The sequence below is a fragment of the Pongo abelii genome, chromosome 2, assembly GCF_028885655.2.
Source record: "Pongo abelii isolate AG06213 chromosome 2, NHGRI_mPonAbe1-v2.0_pri, whole genome shotgun sequence".
NCBI lineage: Eukaryota > Metazoa > Chordata > Mammalia > Primates > Hominidae > Pongo > Pongo abelii.
Genome location: NC_085928.1, coordinates 29,100,142 through 29,121,223, shown reverse-complemented (window position 1 = coordinate 29,121,223; position 21,082 = coordinate 29,100,142). Strand labels below are relative to the sequence as shown.

General features: G+C 39.9%; 1 protein-coding gene across 2 annotated transcripts in view; it reads right to left on the bottom strand.

The window, feature by feature from the left end:
* The window catches only part of MORC1 (MORC family CW-type zinc finger 1), a 175,309-nt gene that overhangs the window by 142,703 nt on the left and 11,524 nt on the right, over positions 1 to 21,082 (bottom strand). For both annotated transcript variants that reach the window (XM_024244907.3, XM_054551550.2), the window contains exons 4-8: positions 18,339 to 18,407; positions 14,918 to 15,008; positions 13,847 to 13,955; positions 3,342 to 3,501; positions 1,890 to 1,995 (exon numbers count right to left, since the gene is read on the bottom strand). In XM_024244907.3, the coding sequence (XP_024100675.3) occupies positions 1,890 to 1,995; positions 3,342 to 3,501; positions 13,847 to 13,955; positions 14,918 to 15,008; positions 18,339 to 18,407 (535 nt within the window). The remainder of the gene's footprint in view (positions 1 to 1,889; positions 1,996 to 3,341; positions 3,502 to 13,846; positions 13,956 to 14,917; positions 15,009 to 18,338; positions 18,408 to 21,082) is intronic.

Below are 21,082 nucleotides of genomic sequence, written 5' to 3'. Positions count from 1 at the left end.
ATCAACAATGAAGTGGAATTAAGGGCAAATCTTTTCCAGAAAAAAACTGCAGAGGCACTGCTACCCCCGAGGAGGTGGTGATGCTATCCCTTCTTGGCACCATCACAGTACTCGTGTCAGACGCCATGAAATGTATAGCATCCTCGGTTCAGAAACTATGAATCCTCTTTACAGTGATTCTTCCTTATAAAATCCTAGCCCTGTCTTTAAAGGCTTTTCTTGTGATTAAACTAAAAAAAAATTTTTTGCTGAAAAACAAATTAGAAAATCCAGTGTGATCTATGTGCCAAAGTGAAAGCGTACATGTTTTAGGTCTGATTCATTTTCTTTATTTTGTAATTGACTGCCTAAATGGCTAGAGAAGCTCTGGCTTCATTACACAATCTGGAAACAGCAAGAACATCTTTCCAAAGATGTAGCTGTCAAATTATCTCTCTAATAATGTATTGTTTTCTAATGCCAGTGTAGAAATGCCAAGGCACTCTGACAGATAACTGTTTCAAAATGCTTTTAAATAGCATGAAATATCGGTTTTGGAACCAGCTGGCAACTAGAAGGGCAGAGGCAGCAGGAAAAGGGGAAGATAGTAATGGAGATGCTGAAAATCCTGGGACTCCTTTCTGACACTGGCATATTAATGCTGGCACACGGGTTCCCAGCATTTGTGGAACAGCCATTAGGCTGAATATTTTTTTCCAAAAGAAAAAAAATCCCTCCATTTATGTGTATATTAGGAATTCCACATGTTGGAATATGAGATAAAACATACATCAGCAATAAGGAGAGAAGATAATCTAAAAGTGTGTTATCAAATAGTTATTTGCTAACTGTGGAAAGAAATTTCTAAGTTTCACCTCACTGGGAAAAGTAAAAGAAGTTCTCTGTAACCTGACATGTCTACTTGGATCTTAACAGCTTAGTCTAAAAACATATGGTAGCTACTGGCCACCTGTGGCTACTGGGCACTAGTCCAAATTCATATGGGCTGTATGTTGCAAAACACACACTGGATTCAAAGACTTTGTATTAAAAAAAGAATACAAAATATCATCAATATTTTTCATATTGAAATTTAAATGACAATATTTTAGATATATTGGATTAAATAAAATCATTATTAAAATTAATTTCACCTATTTTTACTTTTCTTAACATGGCTACTAGAAAATTTAAGATTAAATATGTCCCTCGTTGTGGCGCTCATTATATTTCTATTGTACAACACTGAAATACAAAATAAATCGCACTGGATTAAATTACCTTTAAAATCTCTTCTAGCTGCAGTTTTTTAGTCTTACTTAAAGCTTACTTAAAGCTAAGTTTTAAGTAACAATGTTATTTTAGAGAAACCTAGCTTTTGTCGCTATTTCATTCTTTCTCCACACTTTTTCATGCAGAAAATAATGATTGAATTGCCACTTGTTCATATTCCTTTTTGCTTCACACTATCCTGATGTCCATTTTTAATGATCTGTAATGAATAATAAACTCTGCAGGTTTTTTTCAGTTTTAATATCTACAAATTAGGAGTCAAGGTATTAGAAAGCTTTAGAAGTCTTATATTCCAGTGGTCCCTAAACATACTGGCACCTCTGAATCATCTGGGGAACATTTGAAAAAGACTGATTCCTAGGCTTGATATCTGGACATTCTGACTCAGTAGGTCAAGATGAGGGCCCAGATCCTGTACTTCTCAAGAAACATCCCAGGGCACTCTGAGGCTTAAAGTTTGGAAACCACTGGCCTAGCCCAACTTCATTGGTAACTAGGGTAAGATGAATTGTCCCAGTGCTAAAGCCCAGTGACCTCAGACCTGGAGCCAGGACGCAGGGCTCCTAACTCTAGCTCACCACCATTGTTGAAAAACACTCTGTCAAACACACACATACTCCTCCAGAGCTCCAGCCATCAGTATATCTTCTTTGTCAGTTTTAACATCCAACTCTGGTTCTCCATTAAGCAGAAGCTTCAAGTTATAAATAACCAGCAAAGTACCTGGTAGAAAAATAGATGTTTGACTTGTCAGTATTTTAAATACACTAAATGCTAGTCATTGTGCTATCATTTAATCTATGGAACTGAGTCTGCTATAAATAGTATGTTTGGCTAAGTCTTTGGCTAAGCCAAGATATGTCTTATAGCAAGTTTCACTCCCTGCCAAAGAGTGCTGAGTTTCTACAGTATGGTGCCTCTTATCACTATTCAATTCATTACAAGTCTTTCAATGTGGATTTTTAAACTTTGGCACTCTTTTCATAATTTGCATTATGAAATATGTTAAGAGCCTGAGCCAAGCTTGTGTTATAGGTAAAGCTCTCATTGGTAGTACTGAATTTAACACACATAAAAACAAAGAAGGGTTTTTAAACATTGTACAAATAAGAAATATTGTTTTCATACACTACAGCAGGTGTTGGTAAATTTTTTCCGTAAAGGGCCAGATAGTAAATATTTTAGGCTTTGCAGGCCATACGGTCTCTGTTGCAACTATTCACAATGCAGCTCTGCCACTGAAGCATGAAAGCAGCAATGGAGAATACATATACGAATGAGTGTGGTTGCGTTCCAATAAATCTTTATTTACAAGAACAGGTATGGGGCCACATTTGACCCGATACCATAATTTGCTGACCCCTGCTCCAAGGCATGATTAACAAAAAAAGTCCAAATTATTTCCAGTTGATTATGATACAAAGTCAAACAGGATCATTAGAGAAATTAAGAGGACAACTAATTATACTTTTTGGTAGTTCTTAAACACAAGGGAGAATAGCATAGTAGCTAAGAACATGGGCTAAATGGCTGTGTCTAAATCCTGAATCAACTGTGTCAGTAGACACAGTGCATTGGACATGTTGAACAGAAAATTGGTGGAGGTGGAAAGAATGGGGAAAAGATCTGTTAATCTGGAGAAGAATGTCTGCAATGCTTTTGCTAACTCTTTGCCACAGAGACATTAATTCATTATTTTATAAGTTGCTAACTCTCTTACATACCTGTTATCACCCTATCTCAAATGATGCAATAAGTGTCTCCTAACTTTGCTATCTAGTGCAGTGACTGTGGCGTCCCTGTGGTCATAGCCTGTATCATCCTCTTCTTACCCAGTTCCACCAAGCTCATGCAAGTACACATCCTTCTCCCAGTGTCAGGGATTTACAGTAATTTATGTTTGGATGCTCTTAAGACAAAGCTCATATGGATAAAATAAATGACTGTCCCCAGTGTGAATCCACATGAGATTATAAGAACAAAAAAAATGAAAACATATGTACAGTGTCTTTGATAAGACACTGAAAACAAATACTTCCATCAAATTGTCAGAGTTTTGATGATCTTACCACATTTTCCATAGATCACATCAAACTGCTGCATCAATTCTGCTTCAGTTTTAAATGGGGAGTATTTATAAATTATAGATAATTCCATTGCAAATTTCTGGGGATCATCTGTGACAGATTCTCTGGTTCTTATTAACCACGAGGGCATTGGAACTACAACCTATTAAAAAAACACATCAATTTATTATGAAATACACAAAAAACATTATTCTTTCGTCTTATCTATTTCATTCCACTCTTCATCTAGACAAATTACAAAACACTAAGTTCAAAGTTCATTTTCCTCCTATAATCTAGTTGTATAAGAGACACATAACAAATGTGTATAGAGAGGCTTGTATTTTAAAATACTCCATTGTGGAATGCGGGAACAGATGGAGTGTACTTCAAAACTCCCTCTTGAAGGGTAGAATGGCAGAGGAAACAATAGACTCAGCATTTTCAAACTTGAAAAGCAGATGACAGCACATGCAAGAAAAGCAATCTAAAGCCCAAGCCAGAAAGAAGAGCCAGCCTGATTTGCAATTCAGAATTCCTACGCTGAAATGCTCAGGGACTGATGGCAGGAGATAACCCTAGAGTTGGGGTAGGGGGAGAAGAGAACTAGAAGTAGCATCTAGATCCCCATCAGCAACAGCTCCTCCTCAACCCCCAGGGTCTGGATATTTACCCTCTGGAAAGAGTAGAACAATGGATTTCTAGACTGGAAGACATACCAGGCACTGCTGTTGGGGGCATCTTACTGAGATTAGATAGACCAAGTGAAAGTATACTTAGCAGATGCTGGGAACTCAGATCTCGTTCCCATTTGTCTCCCAGAAGCTGACAGGTAGGACTGTAGGCAGAAGACTAGGAGTCTTCCTTGAAAAATCTGACCAATCCAGAAGGAAAGACACAAAGACAATTACATTAAGGATTCCCCAATAAAAAAAAAAAGTTCAGTTAGATCACATTATTGTGACAGTCATAGCAGCCAGGCCCCACTCACATTCTCAGAGCTTGCACTTGTCATTTTACTGGACTTATCTTGAAAGTACTCAGGAGTAATGGCCATCTAAGAAAAGCCTCTAATATGATAATAGAGAACAAACAACTATAAACAAAGTAACTCAGTGAAAACAGAAACCATAAAAAGATGAAAATTTCAACAGTGCAGAAATCAATTATTGTTAATATCTTCAGAGTTATAAGAGAAAATACTGTATCCATGAAACAAGAATGAGATATTTTTGAAAAAGAAACATTCAGAGAATAAGAAAGACTTCTTGGAAATTAAGAATATGATTACAGAAAAAAATTCAGTGAAAGTGTCAGAGGTGTTTGAATCAGAGTGACTCCATCTTGAACAGGGGCTGGGTCAAATAAGGCTGAGACCAACTGGGCTGCATGTTCATGTTAGGCAGTCTTAGTCACAGGATGGGACAGGAGGTGGGCACAAGATACAGGTCACAAAGACCCTGCTGACCCAGCTTCACTAAGAAGCTGGCCAAATCCCACCAAAACCAAGATGGTGACCTCTGGTCATCCTCACTGCTCATTATATGCTAATTATAAGGTATCAGCATGCTAAAAGGCACCCCCACCAGTGCCATGACAGTTTACAAGTGCCATGGGCATGTCAGGAAGTTGCCCTATATGGTCTAAAAATGGGAGGAAACCTCAGTGCCTGGAATTGCCCACCCTATTCCTGGAAAACTCATGAATAATCAACCCCTCGTTTAGCATATATAATCAAGAAGTAACTATAAGTATACTCAGTTGAGCAGCCCAGGCCACTGCTCTGCCTACGGAGTAATCATTCTCTTATTCCTCTACTTTTTCTTAACAAACTGCTTTCACTTCATTCTATGAACTCGCCTTGAATTCCTTCTTGCACGAGGTCCAAGAACTCTCTCTTGGGGTCTGGATCAGACCCCTTTCTGGTAACAAAAGGGTTCAAAAATAAATATTAGAACATCTCCCAGAAAATAAAACAAAAATATAAAACTCAGAAAACAGGAAAGAAAGGCTAAGAAAGTTAGAGAACCATTTCCAGAATACAATAGCTAAAAAACAGGAGTTACAAAAGGATAGAAAAGAGAATATGAATAGAAGAAAATCATCAGCTCTTACAAGATTATCCCAGAATTGAAGAATATGAGTTTCCAAATCAAAAAGACCCAACAAGTGACCAGCACAATGGGTGTAAATAGACCACGCAAAGGCAAAACATTGAAATCAGAATACTGAGACAAAGAAGATTCTTTTGACCTTCAAAGAGTAAAGGCAAACAAACAAACAAACAAAAAATGAATGGGTCACATATAAGATTAAGTAATTAAATGGCTTGAGACTTCTCAATAACAACACTAGAAACTAGATAATGAAGCAAAACCTTCAAAATCCTGAAGGAAAATAAATTCCAACCTAGAAATAATACCAAGCCCAACTACCATTAAGTGTTCGGGTAGAATAAAAACCTTTTAATGCATGTGAGGTCTCCAGATATTTTGCCCCCTATGTTCCTTTGCTCAAGAAGTCACTGGAGAACATGCTGTACCAAGGAGAGAGAGCAAGCTACGGAAGAAGACATGAGCTCTAGGATCTCAGAGATGACACAGAAGAGAGGGGAAGGGAATCACCAAGAAGAGGGCAAGGGCAGATCCCAGGATGGCAGCCGAACACCACCATGGAAGCAGGAGTGTGAGCTGCAGCACAGGAGAAAGCCCTGAGCAGACTTTATCAGGAAGATGGGACTGAAAGGACAGCACTTTGAGACTGGGGTTAACACAGTGACACGAACACAGAAAACCAAGCAAATATTCAGTGACTGTAATACACATAAAAAACTAAGCAGTCAATGATTAATTTTAGGGGAAATAAGTTGCACATGAAAAGGAAAAATAATAGTTGATGACTTGGTATAATTTGAACAGTGTTTATAAAGTCTTACAAAGTAAATACTGAATACTGTCATAACTAAAATTACAATAAAGCTATGTTGCGGGTGGGGGATGAGAAGACTATGATTATATGATAGAAGCAGAGAAAAAAGGTAGGTAAATCCTCTTTAAAGTGGGAGGTTAACAGATAATGCCTAGATAAAATCAAGAAGTAGCAATACAAGCATGCTATTTAGAGATACACAGGTAAATATCAAAAGAACAGGCCATTTATTTTTATTTTTATTTTTATTTTTTTGAGACAGGGTCTCACTATGTTGCTCAAGCTGGCCTCAAACTACTGGGCTCAAGTGATCCTCCCTCTTCAGCCTCCCGAGTAGCTGGGACTACAGATGGACTCCACCATGCCCAGCTAGAACTTGTTAATATTGTTGTAAGAGGTTGTCTCTGTGGAAGTAGAAATGGGAAGTGGTTGCTGTTTTTAGGTTTTTTTTAAAAAGGGAATGGCCCATTTTAAGAAAGCTATAATTAAGGGTTAGCCCAATTTTCCTTGCCCTTTACACACATAACATGCAACATAAATGCTTACAGCATCACTTTTCCTCAGGTCAGGCTCCCACACGGCTTATTCCTTTTTACCTGCAGACTGCTCCTGTCACCCAGCCCCACCCACTGGCAGTCTCACAGTCCTACACCGTCCATCCAAACTCCATATGCATCTCCAGGTCTGAGACTTGCTGGGGCCATTATTCTCTAGCACCATCTTTTCCAGCTGCAAGTTGTACTCTTTCCATAAAACCCTCATTGGGCACTCTAGGCCCTCTAATCTCTCCATCCATATTATTGCTTTTGATAATCTGCTAACAGTAGCCACACAGACTCATTGAGGAGCATTCTTTTTAAATACCCTCACTTTTTTATCCAATTCATATGTGTCTACCTTATTTTGTGATAAAGCTGAAGACTCGAGGGAGGAGCCAAGATGGCCGAATAGGAACAGCTCCGGTCTACAGCTCCCAGCGCGAGCGACGCAGAAGACGGGGGATTTCTGCATTTCCATCTGAGGTACCGTGTTCATCTCACTAGGGAGTGCCAGACAGTGGGCGCAGGTCAGTGGGTGAGTGCACCGAGCGCCAGCCGAAGCAGGGGCGAGGCATTGCCTCACTCGGGAAGCGCAAGGGGTCAGGGAGTTCCCTTTCCAGGGGTGACAGACGGCACCTGGAAAGTCGGGCCACTCCCACCCGAATACTATGTTTTTCCGACGGGCTTAGGAAACGGTGCCCCAGGAGAGTATAGCCCGCACCTGGCTCAGAGGGTCCTACGCCCACGGAGTCTCGCTGATTGCTAGCACAGCAGTCAGAGACCAAACAGCAAGTCGGCAGCGAGGCTGGGGGAGGGGCGCCCGCCATTGCCCAGGCTCGCTTAGGTAAACAAAGCAGCCTGGAAGCTTGAACTGGGTGGAGCCCACCACAGCTCAAGGAGGCCTGCCTGCCTCTGTAGGCTCCACCTCTGGGGGCAGGGCACAGACAAACAAAAAGACAGCAGTAACCTCTGCAGACTTAAATGTCCCTGTCTGACAGCTTTGAGGAGAGCAGTGGTTCTCCCAGCACGCAGCTGGAGATCTGAGAACGGGCTGACTGCCTCCTCAAGTGGGTCCCTGACCCCTGACCCCCGAGCAGCCTAACTGGGAGGCACCCCCCAGCAGGGGCAGACTGACACCTCACACGGCCGGCCAGGTACTCCAACAGACCTGCAGCTGAGGGTCCTGTCTGTTAGAAGGAAAACTAACAGAAAGGACATCCACACCAAAAACCCATCTGTACATCACCATCATCAAAGACCAAAAGTAGATAAAACCACAAAGATGGGGAAAAAACAGAGCAGAAAAACTGGAAACTCTAAAATGCAGAGCACCTCTTCTCCTCCAAAGGAACGCAGTTCCTCACCAGCAACGGAACAAAGCTGGACGGAGAATGACTTTGACGAGCTGAGAGAAGAAGGCTTCAGACGATCAAATTACTCCGAGCTACGGGAGGATATTCAAACCAAAGGCAAAGAAGTTGAAAACTTTGAAAAAAATTTAGAAGAATGTATAACTAGAATAACCAATACAGAGAAGTGCTTAAAGGAGCTGATGGAGCTGAAAACCAAGGCTCGAGAACTACGTGAAGAATGCAGAAGCCTCAGGAGCCGATGCGATCAAATGGAAGAAAGGGTATCAGCCCTGGAAGATGAAATGAATGAAATGAAGCGAGAAGGGAAGTTTAAAGAAAAAAGAATAAAAAGAAATGAGCAAAGCCTCCAAGAAATGTGGGACTATGTGAAAAGACCAAATCTACGTCTGATTGGTGTACCTGAAAGTGACGGGGAGAATGGAAACAAGTTGGAAAACACTCTGCAGGATATTATCCAGGAGAACTTCCCCAATCTAGCAAGACAGGCCAACATTCAGATTCAGGAAATACAGAGAACGCCACAGAGATACTCCTCGAGAAGAGCAACTCCAAGACACATAATTGTCAGATTCACCAAAGTTGAAATGAAGGAAAAAATGTTAAGGGCAGCCAGAGAGAAAGGTCGGGTTACCATCAAAGGGAAGCCCATCAGACTAACAGCGGATCTCTCGGCAGAAACCCTACAAGCCAGAAGAGAGTGGGGGCCGATATTCAACATTCTTAAAGAAAAGAATTTTCAACCCAGAATTTCATATCCTGCCAAACTAAGCTTCATAAGTGAAGGAGAAATAAAATACTTTACAGACAAGCAAATGCTAAGAGATTTTGTCACCACCAGGCCTGCCCTAAAAGAGCTCCTGAAGGAAGCGCTAAACATGGAAAGGCACAACCGGTACCAGCCACTGAAAAATCATACCGAATTGTAAAGACCAGCGAGACTAGGAAGGGACTGCATCAACTAACGAGCAAAATAACCAGCTAACGTCATAATGACAGGATCAGATTCACACATAACAATATTAACTTTAAATGTAAATGGACTAAATGCTCCAATTAAAAGACACAGACTGGCAAATTGGATAAAGACGCAAGACCCATCAGTGTGCTGTATTCAGGAAACCCATCTCACGTGCAGAGACACACATAGGCTCAAAATAAAAGGATGGAGGAAGATCTACCAAGCAAATGGAAAACAAAAAAAGGCAGGGGTTGCAATCCTAGTCTCTGATAAAACAGACTTTAAACCAACAAAGATCAAAAGAGACAAAGAAGGCCATTACATAATGGTAAAGGGATTAATTCAACAAGAAGAGCTAACTATCCTAAATATATATGCACCCAATACAGGAGCACCCAGATTCATAAAGCAAGTCCTGAGTGACCTACAAAGAGACTTAGATTCCCAAACATTAATAATGGGAGACTTTAACACCCCACTGTCAACATTAGACAGATCAACGAGACAGAAAATCAACAAGGATACCCAGGAATTGAACTCAGCTCTGCACCAAGCAGACCTAATAGACATCTACAGAACTCTCCACCCCAAATCAACAGAATATACATTTTTTTCAGCACCACACCACACCTATTCCAAAATTGACCATATACTTGGAAGTAAAGCTCTCCTCAATAAATGTAAAAGAACAGAAATTATAACAAACTATCTCTCAGATCACAGTGCAATCAAGCTAGAACTCAGGATTAAGAATCTCACTCAAAACCGCTCAACTACGTGGAAACTGAACAACCTGCTCCTGAATGACTACTGGGTACATAACGAAATGAAGGCAGAAATAAAGATGTTCTTTGAAACCAACGAGAACCAAGACACAACATACCAGAATCTCTGGGATGCATTCAAAGCAGTGTGTAGAGGGAAATTTATAGCACTAAATGCCCACAAGAGAAAGCAGGAAAGATCCAAAATTGACACCCTAACATCACAATTAAAAGAACTAGAAAAGCAAGAGCAAACACATTCAAAAGCTAGCAGAAGGCAAGAAATAACTAAAATCAGAGCAGAACTGAAGGAAATAGAGACACAAAAAACCCTTCAAAAAATAAATGAATCCAGGAGCTGGTTTTTTGAGAGGATCAACAAAATTGATAGACCACTAGCAAGATTAATAAAGAAAAAAAGAGAGAAGAATCAAATAGATGCAATAAAAAATGATAAAGGGGATATCACCACTGATCCCACAGAAATACAAACTACCATCAGAGAATATTACAAACACCTCTACGCAAATAAACTAGAAAATCTAGAAGAAATGGATAAATTCCTCAACACATACACCCTCCCAAGACTAAACCAGGAAGAAGTTGAATCTCTGAATAGACCAATAACAGGATCTGAAATTGTGGCAACAATCAATAGCTTACCAACCAAAAAAAGTCCAGGACCAGATGGGTTCACAGCCGAATTCTACCAGAGGTACAAGGAGGAGCTGGTACCATTCCTTCTGAAACTATTCCAATCAATAGAAAAAGAGGGAATCCTCCCTAACTCATTTTATGAGGCCAGCATCATCCTGATACCAAAGCCTGGCAGAGACACAACAAAAAAAGAGAATTTTAGACCAATATCCTTGATGAACATTGATGCAAAAATCCTCAATAAAATACTGGCAAACAGAATCCAGCAGCACATCCAAAAGCTTATCCACCATGATCAAGTGGGCTTCATCCCTGGGATGCAAGGCTGGTTCAATATACGCAAATCAATAAATGTAATCCAGCATATAAACAGAACCAAAGTCAAAAACCACATGATTATCTCAATAGATGCAGAAAAGGCCTTTGACAAAATTCAACAACCCTTCATGCTAAAAACTCTCAATAAATTAGGTATTGATGGGACGTATCTCAAAATAATAAGAGCTATTTATGACAAACCCACAGCCAATATCATACTGAATGGGCAAAAACTGGAAGCATTCCCTTTGAAAACTGGCACAAGACAGGGATGCCCTCTCTCACCACTTCTATTCAACATAGTGTTGGAAGTTCTGGCCAGGGCAATTAGGCAAGAGAAGGAAATCAAGGGTATTCAATTAGGAAAAGAGGAAGTCAAATTGTCCCTGTTTGCAGATGACATGATAGTATATCTAGAAAACCCCATTGTCTCAGCCCAAAATCTCCTTGAGCTGATAAGCAACTTCAGCAAAGTCTCAGGATACAAAATCAATGTACAAAAATCACAAGCATTCTTATACATCAATAACAGACAAACAGAGAGCCAAATCATGAGTGAACTCCCATTCACAATTGCTTCAAAGAGAATAAAATACCTAGGAATCCAACTTACAAGGGATGTGAAGGACCTCTTCAAGGAGAACTACAAACCACTGCTCAAGGAAATAAAAGAGGATACAAACAAATGGAAGAACATTCCATGCTCATGGGTAGGAAGAATCAATATCATGAAAATGGCCATCCTTCCCAAGGTAATTTACAGATTCAATGCCATCCCCATCAAGTTACCAATGACTTTCTTCACAGAATTGGAAAAAACTACTTTAAAGTTCATATGGAACCAAAAAAGAGCCTGCATCGCCAAGTCAATCCTAAGCCAAAAGAACAAAGCTGGAGGCATCACGCTACCTGACTTCAAACTATACTACAAGGCTACAGTAACCAAAACAGCATGGTACTGGTACCAAAACAGAGATATAGATCAATGGAACAGAACAGAGCCCTCAGAAATAACGCCACATATCTACAACTATCTGATCTTTGACAAACCTGACAAAAACAAGAAATGGGGAAAGGATTCCCTATTTAATAAATGGTGCTGGGAAAACTGGCTAGCCATATGTAGAAAGCTGAAACTGGATCCCTTCCTTACACCTTATACAAAAATTAATTCAAGATGGATTAAAGACTTAAATGTTAGACCTAAAACCATAAAAACCCTAGAAGAAAACCTAGGCAATACCATTCAGGACATAGGCATGGGCAAGGACTTCATGTCTAAAACACCAAAAGCAATGGCAACAAAAGCCAAAATTGACAAATGGGATCTAATTAAACTAAAGAGCTTCTGCACAGCAAAAGAAACTACCATCAGAGTGAACAGGCAACCTACAAAATGGGAGAAAATTTTCGCAACCTACTCATCTGACAAAGGGCTAATATCCAGAATCTACAATGAACTCCAACAAATTTACAAGAAAAAAACAAACAACCCCATCAAAAAGTGGGCAAAGGACATGAACAGACACTTCTCAAAAGAAGACATTTATGCAGCCAAAAAACATATGAAAAAATGCTCACCATCACTGGCCATCAGAGAAATGCAAATCAAAACCACAATGAGATACCATCTCACACCAGTTAGAATGGCAATCATTCAAAAGTCAGGAAACAACAGGTGCTGGAGAGGATGTGGAGAAATAGGAACACTTTTACACTGTTGGTGGGACTGTAAACTAGTTCAACCCTTGTGGAAGTCAGTGTGGCGATTCCTCAGGGATCTAGAACTAGAAATTCCATTTGACCCAGCCATCCCATTACTGGGTATATACCCAAAGGACTATAAATCATGCTGCTATAAAGACACATGCACACGTATGTTTATTGCGGCATTATTCACAATAGCAAAGACTTGGAACCAACCCAAATGTCCAACAATGATAGACTGGATTAAGAAAATGTGGCACATATACACCATGGAATACTATGCAGCCATAAAAAATGATGAGTTCATGTCCTTTGTAGGGACATGGATGAAATTGGAAATCATCATTCTCAGTAAACTATCGCAAGAACAAAAAACCAAACACCGCATATTCTCACTCATAGGTGAGAATTGAACAATGAGAACACATGGACACAGGAAGGGGAACATCACACTTCGGGGACTGTTGTGGGGTGGGGGGAGGGGGGAGGGATAGCATTGGGAGATATACCTAATGCTAGATGACGAGTTGGTGGGTGCAGCGCACCAGCATGGCACATGTATACATATGTAACTTACCTGCACGTTGCGCACATGTACCATAGAGCCTAAAGTATAATAATAATAATAATAATAAAAAAAAAAAAAAAAAAAAAAAAAGCTGAAGACTCTTAGATGGCCATATGACCTTCTGCTTCTTTCCTACCTTCATAGAGTCTATCCAGTACTAGGTAGAGAGTAGTTCCTCAACATGTATTTGTTATATTGAATTATAACTGATAGCCATAATAATAAAATTCAGGCACCGGTAATTAATAAAATGCCTCTGGATCAGCAAATGGAGTTGAAATTATGGTCACCAGAGTTACAGTTTTAAGTCTATTTTGCATTCAATTTCTTTACATTTTGTATTCCAAGTTTTTGACTCCAATATTTAATTTATTTTTAAAATGATAATCAATTTATGGCATATATGGTGGAAAGATTTTGCAGGTTTCTTCTAAAAAGCTCATCATGTCTAAGGGAGCCTCTTACTTTGGGAGATTTGAGCACATGGATAATGAAAATGAAGTCCTCAGGAAAGGGTCAAGAGGACAGCTCTTTGATGTCCTCAGAATGTCTTGATACCTTCTCTCCATTTCCCAAACATATTCCTAAGTTTCTAAATCATATCAGAAAGAACCCATGACAAGACTTCACCTCGTGAGAGAGTAAATGAAAGCAACATCATTACTGTGGGAACAGAAGGAAAACTTCAACTCTTACCTCACTAAGACTTTCTTCTTCACAGAATGTCTGAGAAAAAAACACACAGGTCATCGTTTCTTCCTTCTTCGTAAAAAGAATAAAGTCTTTTCCAATTCTCATGGACCCGCTATATTAAAAATGAAGAACATCATGTTTTACATCTCAAATACTAAAAAGAAAGAAACAGGCAGGCTGTTATCACTGTGTACTGTAACAGGATGTTCTTTCCAACACTCTGTTCTGCTGACCCATCATCAAGAGGGTACAATTTTTTTTTTTTTTTTTCAAAGTAAAGCAGAAGAATTTGAACTAAGCCAGCTCCACACTCTTGCTTGAGGTTTGGCTGCAGGGGAAAGGGTCCATTCAGGGCTCAAAAGAACAATCATCTATCTCAGGCAGGAGCCGTACAAGTGAGCCTCATGTCGTGACCTTTCAATGCAGCATACTAAAAAAAAGAGCTGCAGATGCAGCACCTAGGTTAAAATATGCTTTGGGAAAGAACAGAACATAGAGATGCAACAAAGCACTAAAGTCCAGGGGTACCACCTCAGGAATCTTTGAAAGAGGATTTATCTTATTATTTGGGAGAATTAACTTAAAATTTTGTAAAGATAAAAGTCAGTTATGGGCCAGGCGTGGTGGGTGGCTCACGCCTGTAATTCCAGCACTTTGGGAGGCCGAGGCGGGCTGATTACTTGAGGTCAGGAGTTCGAGACCAGCCTGGCCAACATGGTGAAACCCCGTCTCTACTAAAAATACAAAAATTAGCTGAGCATGGTGGCTCACGCCTGTAATCCCAGCTACCCAGGAGGCTGAGGCAGGAGAATCGCTTGAACCCGGGAGGCAGAGGTTGCAGTGAGCCGAGATCCCACCACTGCACTCCAGCCAGGGTAACAGCGTGAGAATCTGTCTCAAAAAAAAAAAAAGTCAGTTTTGTATATGGAGATTCCAACACAAAGTAGGTCACCCCTGCCTCAAGTTTATATATTTTTTAAAGCTTTACATGCCTGCATCATTCTGTGTAAATTGCTTTATAAACAGTGTTCCCAGTATCAATAATATATGTCTCAAGGGAAAAAAAATTCTCACCTTTTAAGACCATTGCCGTATTGCCCTATGAACTTCAAGGTTGACAGCCGTTTTTTGGATCGTCCAAAGTAAATGATGTCTGAAGCTTCCTCTGTAATTGACAGTGACTTTTAAGGTGGTTAGGAAGACTCTTTGACACTGGCCTGAGGCCCAGCTGTCAGGATCTCACATTCCTCAGAACATCAGGGCAAACCCATAGCTCTTGGGTCAGCCCAGAGACAAGGATTTTCATCAGAATCCATAGTCTCTGACAAGGGTCTTAATGGTATTACAGTCAGCCCAAGGTACGGCGGGCTCCACATTCATGGACTCAACTAATCTTGGACTGAAAATATTCAGAAAAAAATAAATTGCATCTGGACTGACCATGTACAGACTTTTTTTTGTCATTATTCTCTAAACAACAAAGTATAACAACTATTTAATAGCATTTACACTGCATTGGGTATTATAAGGAACCTGGAAAAGATTTAAAGTATACAGGAGGATACATATAGGTTATATGGAAATACCATGCCATCTTCTTTCCACAGCTTTTGGTATCCTAGAAAGGTCCTGGAATCCATTCCCTACAGATACTAAGAAACAACTGTATACTGAAAGAGATGAGACAGACCTAACCATGTGGCCTTAGGCAGAGTTTAAAAGTCTGAGCCTTAATTTCCATGTGCTGTAAGAGGGAACTACGTAATACTTATATCACGGTGTTGCTGAGGAAGATAAATGCAACAAATGAAATAAGATGATGTATTTGTGAAATCCTGAACACAAAACTTGGCACTTGGTGGGTGTTACCAAATTACAAGTGTTATAATTATTTGTACCACTAGTAATTTCCCCACGAATTTAGCCCTTAACCAGGCCCATGTGAGACTAAGAGGGGCAGGATGACCTCTGCTCTGATACTACCTGGGAAAGAAGGCTAATCATTTCAGACGTTCCAAGTCATTCTCCCGACCTCTCCAGGTATTCTGGAATTCTAGACAGTAATCCTCTGGACTTCAGAATATATTAATACCAACCTCCAGAACCAAGAATGTTCTTCTTGTTGGCCTACCTGAATACATGCTGAAGAATTGTCCTGAGGACCCCGTGTCAGTCTGGGTACAGACATGCTATAGTTCAGTGGCACATGGTATGAGATGTGTAAAAGCCACCAAACATTCTGCTTCTCTGAAACTAACTGGACCTCCTATGATGTGTTCCTATGAGGGGTTAGGCATTAGGTAAGGATATCCATAATGACAATATTAGCTAACACTTATTGATTGTTTAGTACATGCTAGGTACTATGTTGTAAACTTACACGCACAGCTTATTTAATACTTATAACAAAACAAGAAAGGTATTATTATTATGACCTGCATGTCACAGATGAGCAAATGGAAGTCTAAGGAGTTTTAAAAACCTGCCCAAGGTCACAGAGCTGATAGAGGGTACAGCTAGGATTATAACCCAAAGTTCTGAGTCTTGGTACAGACATGGTATAGCTCTGAACCAAATCCCATGAGTTCATTACACACTACATGAACTCACATGCATGGTTACCAGGTTCTGAGCATGGGAATAAACCACTGAACAGGCCAGGCATGTCTTCTGCTTTGGACAACATTATGTCATGGTAGGAGAAACAGACTGCAAGTAAACTAATAAACAAGATCATTTCTGACTGAGAGTATTAAGTGAAGAAAACAAAACCAGGGTAATGCGATAGAGAATTAACAGGAATGTGGCCTGCAGACAGAATGATCAGGGAAGGCCACTGGCAGATGGTTAACATGAGATGGATTCAAATGATGAGAGGTCAGCCATGTGTGGGTGGAGTGTTCTAAGGGAGGAAGTGGGAAGAACAAGAAAAGGCCAAAGAGGTGCATAGGGCCAAATAATGTGAGGCCTTAGAAGAGATGCTGGGAGTACAAATTGTATTAAGTAATGGAAAACCACTGAGGGTTTTCAGCAGGAAAATGATATGAGAAAATGTACATTAAAAGAAAGAAAATCACTCAGGATGCTGTGTGGGGAATGGACTGTAAAGGGGCAAGACTAGAGAATTTTTTAAAAACCCGAAAAGTACTGTAGTCGTTTTCTATGGGTCAAGATTGATCTAGCTCCGTTTGAACAATGGATAGATTCTACTTTTAGTCATCTTCCTTCTACTTTATTACTACTTGATGCTACTATGTAACTGAAGTGTGAGTTCCTTCTGAAGGTCGGAATATCTGTCACTTGTCTGTGTTTCAAACATTTTGTTCATGACCCATATAAAAAGAGTTGCTTCTTTTCATAAGGAATTCCCTTAGAATATATCACATATATTCTGTCATTTATTTTAGGAATTCAAAAAAATGAACTTAATATTCAGGCCAGAAGTGAAAAATTACTTTTTTCAGCATGAGTTTTTTCTGTTGTTGTTACAAACTCTTCTTTCTCATTTAAACAATAAAAGACCAAGAATACTTTTAATCAAAATAACCTGGAAAAATCAAAATTATCCGAAGTCAGAACAAAACTGGGTGAAATAGTCTTTCTAAACTTGCTAATACTCTTCAACTATTCAGACCAAGGGGAAACTTCAGAGCCGAAATAAGATATTTGCCATATCTCATATCCTCAGCTTCTATCAACAAATCAATATGTGAGCATACTGATGCATCCTTTCCTCAGTTGTGGAACTGAACATGGCAGTTCCATATTACTGGAACTCTCACCATTTTTTAAATCTAGTGGTCAAAAACCCTGGCTTGTGGAACACATCGTGTTTAAAGAATTCAGGAATACAATATCTAAAACAACCCAATGCCCTCAGATGGAATCACATTTCAATTTCACAGCACACAGACACTGTATACCCATAATGTGCTGGCTTTGTGCTAACCTTGAATACACAAAGATAAGTCGTGAAATATATTGTAGATGTATTCTTTATGATGGGAACATTCATTTGCAGCAAGTAAAGCTTTCAAAATGCAGAGGAAAAAACAAGGCTAAAAACAAGGAGAGGAAACCTCTACCTCAAGGTTAAGCAAAATTAAAAATAGCCTACAGGCACAAGAAACTGCCTGGGGCTCTCACAAGCAATACCTAAAGGATGAGCTAAAAACAATCTCAGAGTCCATTCAGTGACTATTTGTTTTCCATTCATTCCCAGATGCTTATTTCTTACCAGTAAAATTTGCCTTTCATTTTTCTGACAATATTAACATACATTTACTTTTTGTCTTGGTTTAGATGGTTACAATAAATTTACTCTGCCAGCTGGGATACTTAAATCTAAAAAGTTCAACAAAAAGTCTGGGGCTTATTTTCCTTAATAGCTCCATACCTGTTTTTGCATAGATAGTTCAATTTATTTTTATTTATTTTGTAGGTTTTCAGACTGTTTCCTTTAACAGCCAGTTAGGTATCTAGATAATTAACTTACCAGGGCTCATGCCACATCCATCATCCAGGAAACACAACATGAATCCCCCCCGCAGTTTTTCATTATCCACTGTAAGAGAAAGCAGTTATTACTAATAAATATCGGGCTTAATTTGTTAGTCAGAAAGTCATGCTGCTAGAATAATTATTTGTCTTCCTCCAATGCAGCCACAGAGTGACAGAGTTATGGCACAAAGATGGAGCCTAGAGTGGAGTCTTGGCTACAGCTTCACAAGAAACTGCAGGGGAAAAATAATCATGCAACATAAGGGCTTTAAATTAACACAAAACATCTACATGTGAAAAAATTATGTATACAGCAGGACATGTTCTGCTCTGCAACTGGACTAGTCCTTTAAATGTCAGGCATTTCCTCTCTGTGGGGAGGGAAAAAGGTAAATGGTGAAGTGACCCCAGGATCCTTCACTCAAACTGACCAACCTTTGTGCCCTTCCACCAAAGCACAATTATAAAATAAATCTACGCCATTCTTATTAAATCCATCAGGCTCCCTTCTAAGTAGTTAATTTTCATAAGAGCCATTTGTGAGTGTGTCTTCATGGGAGCAAATACTTACCTCTTGAAGACGCATTTAATTTTTGAAAATGGCTAAGTTATTTGAAATCAACTTTGATGATTTAAAGATATCATTAAATTACATAACATAATCTTTGGTTTACAACAATGTTGGAGGTAGGCTGGGTGTGGTGACTCATGCCTGTAATCGCAGAACTTTGGGAGGCTAAGGCAAGAGAATCACTTGAGGCCAGGGGTTCAAGACCAGCCTGCCCAAGGTAGTAAGACTTTGTTTCTAAAATAAATAAATAAATAAATAAAGTTAAAGCTGTAACTAAAACTAATGAGACTAATTTTAGTGCCCAGTTTGTAAACTGGCCCTGAAAATAATTTCAGTAGTTGGACATATGAGTTCTAGCACATTTCTCTTTCTTAAATGACAGTGTTATTCAGGAATAATTTATGCACAATAAACTCCACATGTTTAAAGTGCACAATTTGACAAATTTTCACACACACACACACACACACACGTATGAAATCATAACCACAGTCACAGCAGCGAACATATCCACACCTCAAATGTTTCCTCCTGACCCTTTGTAAACCCTCCCTTAGGACCCTTCCATGTCCCATCACCCTCACCTTACCCTCAAGCAATCACTGATATGCTTTCTGTCCCCATAGATTCATTTCTAGCACATTTATTAAGTCAACTTCTCTGTTCAAAAGTCACTTAGAGACTGGATGTGGTAGCTTACGCCTGTAATCCCAGCACTTTGGGAGGTCAAGGAGGGAGGATGGCTTGAGCCCAGGAGTTCAAGACCAGCCTGGCCAACATAGTGAGACCTTATGGCCACTAAAAATTAAAAATAAAAAAATAGGCTGGGCACGGTGGCTCATGCCTGTAATCCCAGCACTTCGGGAGGCCAAGGTTGGCAGATCACGAGGTCAAGAGATTGAGACCATCCTGGCCAACATGGTGAAACCCTGTCTCTACTAAAAATACAAAAATTAGCTGGGTATGGTGGCGCATTGTCTGTAGTCCCAGCTACTCTGGAGGCTGAGGCAGGAGAATCACTTGAACCCGGGAGGCAGAGGTTGCAGTGAGCCAAGATTGCACCACTGCACTCCAGCCTGGGTGACAGAGCGAGACTCCATCTCAAAAAAAATAGCCAGGCATGGTGGCGCATGCCTGTAGTCTTGGCTACTTGGGAGACTGGAACAGGAGGATCATTTGAGCCTAGGACTTCAAGTTTGCAGCGAGCTATGATCACACCACTGCACTCCAGCCTGGGCAACAGAGAGAGACCCTGTCTCAAAAAAAGAAAAAAAAAGTCACCTAGAATTAATATTTTAAAAAGTAATAAGTCTCAAGATAGCCCATGAATACATACTTATAAAACATACTTAATCTTTCTGGGTTTATAATTTCATGGTGATGTGCCCACTTCTAATTCCCCCTTCTCTCTCTATTTTACTTCTTTGTCTGTAAACTTTTAGGATCTGGCCTACCATTTCATTTTCCCAGTTCCTCCTCTCTACCTAGTCCTCTGATCTGCTTACCTCAACTTCTGTGTCAGGACATTCCTCCTCTCCCCCTTTAAGGTATTTGTTCTGTTTAGTCCTCCCTCTAAGGCTGATATTTCCTCACTGTTCAATGAGGGGAATCCAACTCTGCTGAGTTCTCTGCATAAGGCAGTAGCTCTCAATCTTGGTTGCACATTGAAATCAGCTAGAGATATTCTAATGTAACTGGTCTTGGATAGGGTTCAGAAATTGGTATTTTCTTGTAAAATCTCCCTCAGTTATTCTAACGTTCATCTGGGATTGGGAACCACCTGATGCAAAACCAGGTTCAGCCTCGGGCAGCTCTGCATAGTAGCCACAGCTGATTTGCACTTCTTTGTAAATATTTCTCCTGGAAGGAGCTTGCAGAAAGAAGGGCATTCCTTCAGTAAATGGCTGGGAAAGACCCAAGATTCCTAGCAGACATATACTACAGTACCTCCCTTTTTTGTAAATCCATATTAGGAATTGGAGACAAACAAGTATAGCCTCAAAATTTAATACTCCCCATTATCCACTCCGAAACCTGGCCTTGTTATTTCCTTAAAACTATGAATTTCAGGTATATTTTATCACCTGTTAATTATGCATGTCCAAAACAAAACAAACACCTCCTCCCGCATTAGACTTTCTCCTCCTTGTTTCCTGTTCAATAAATGG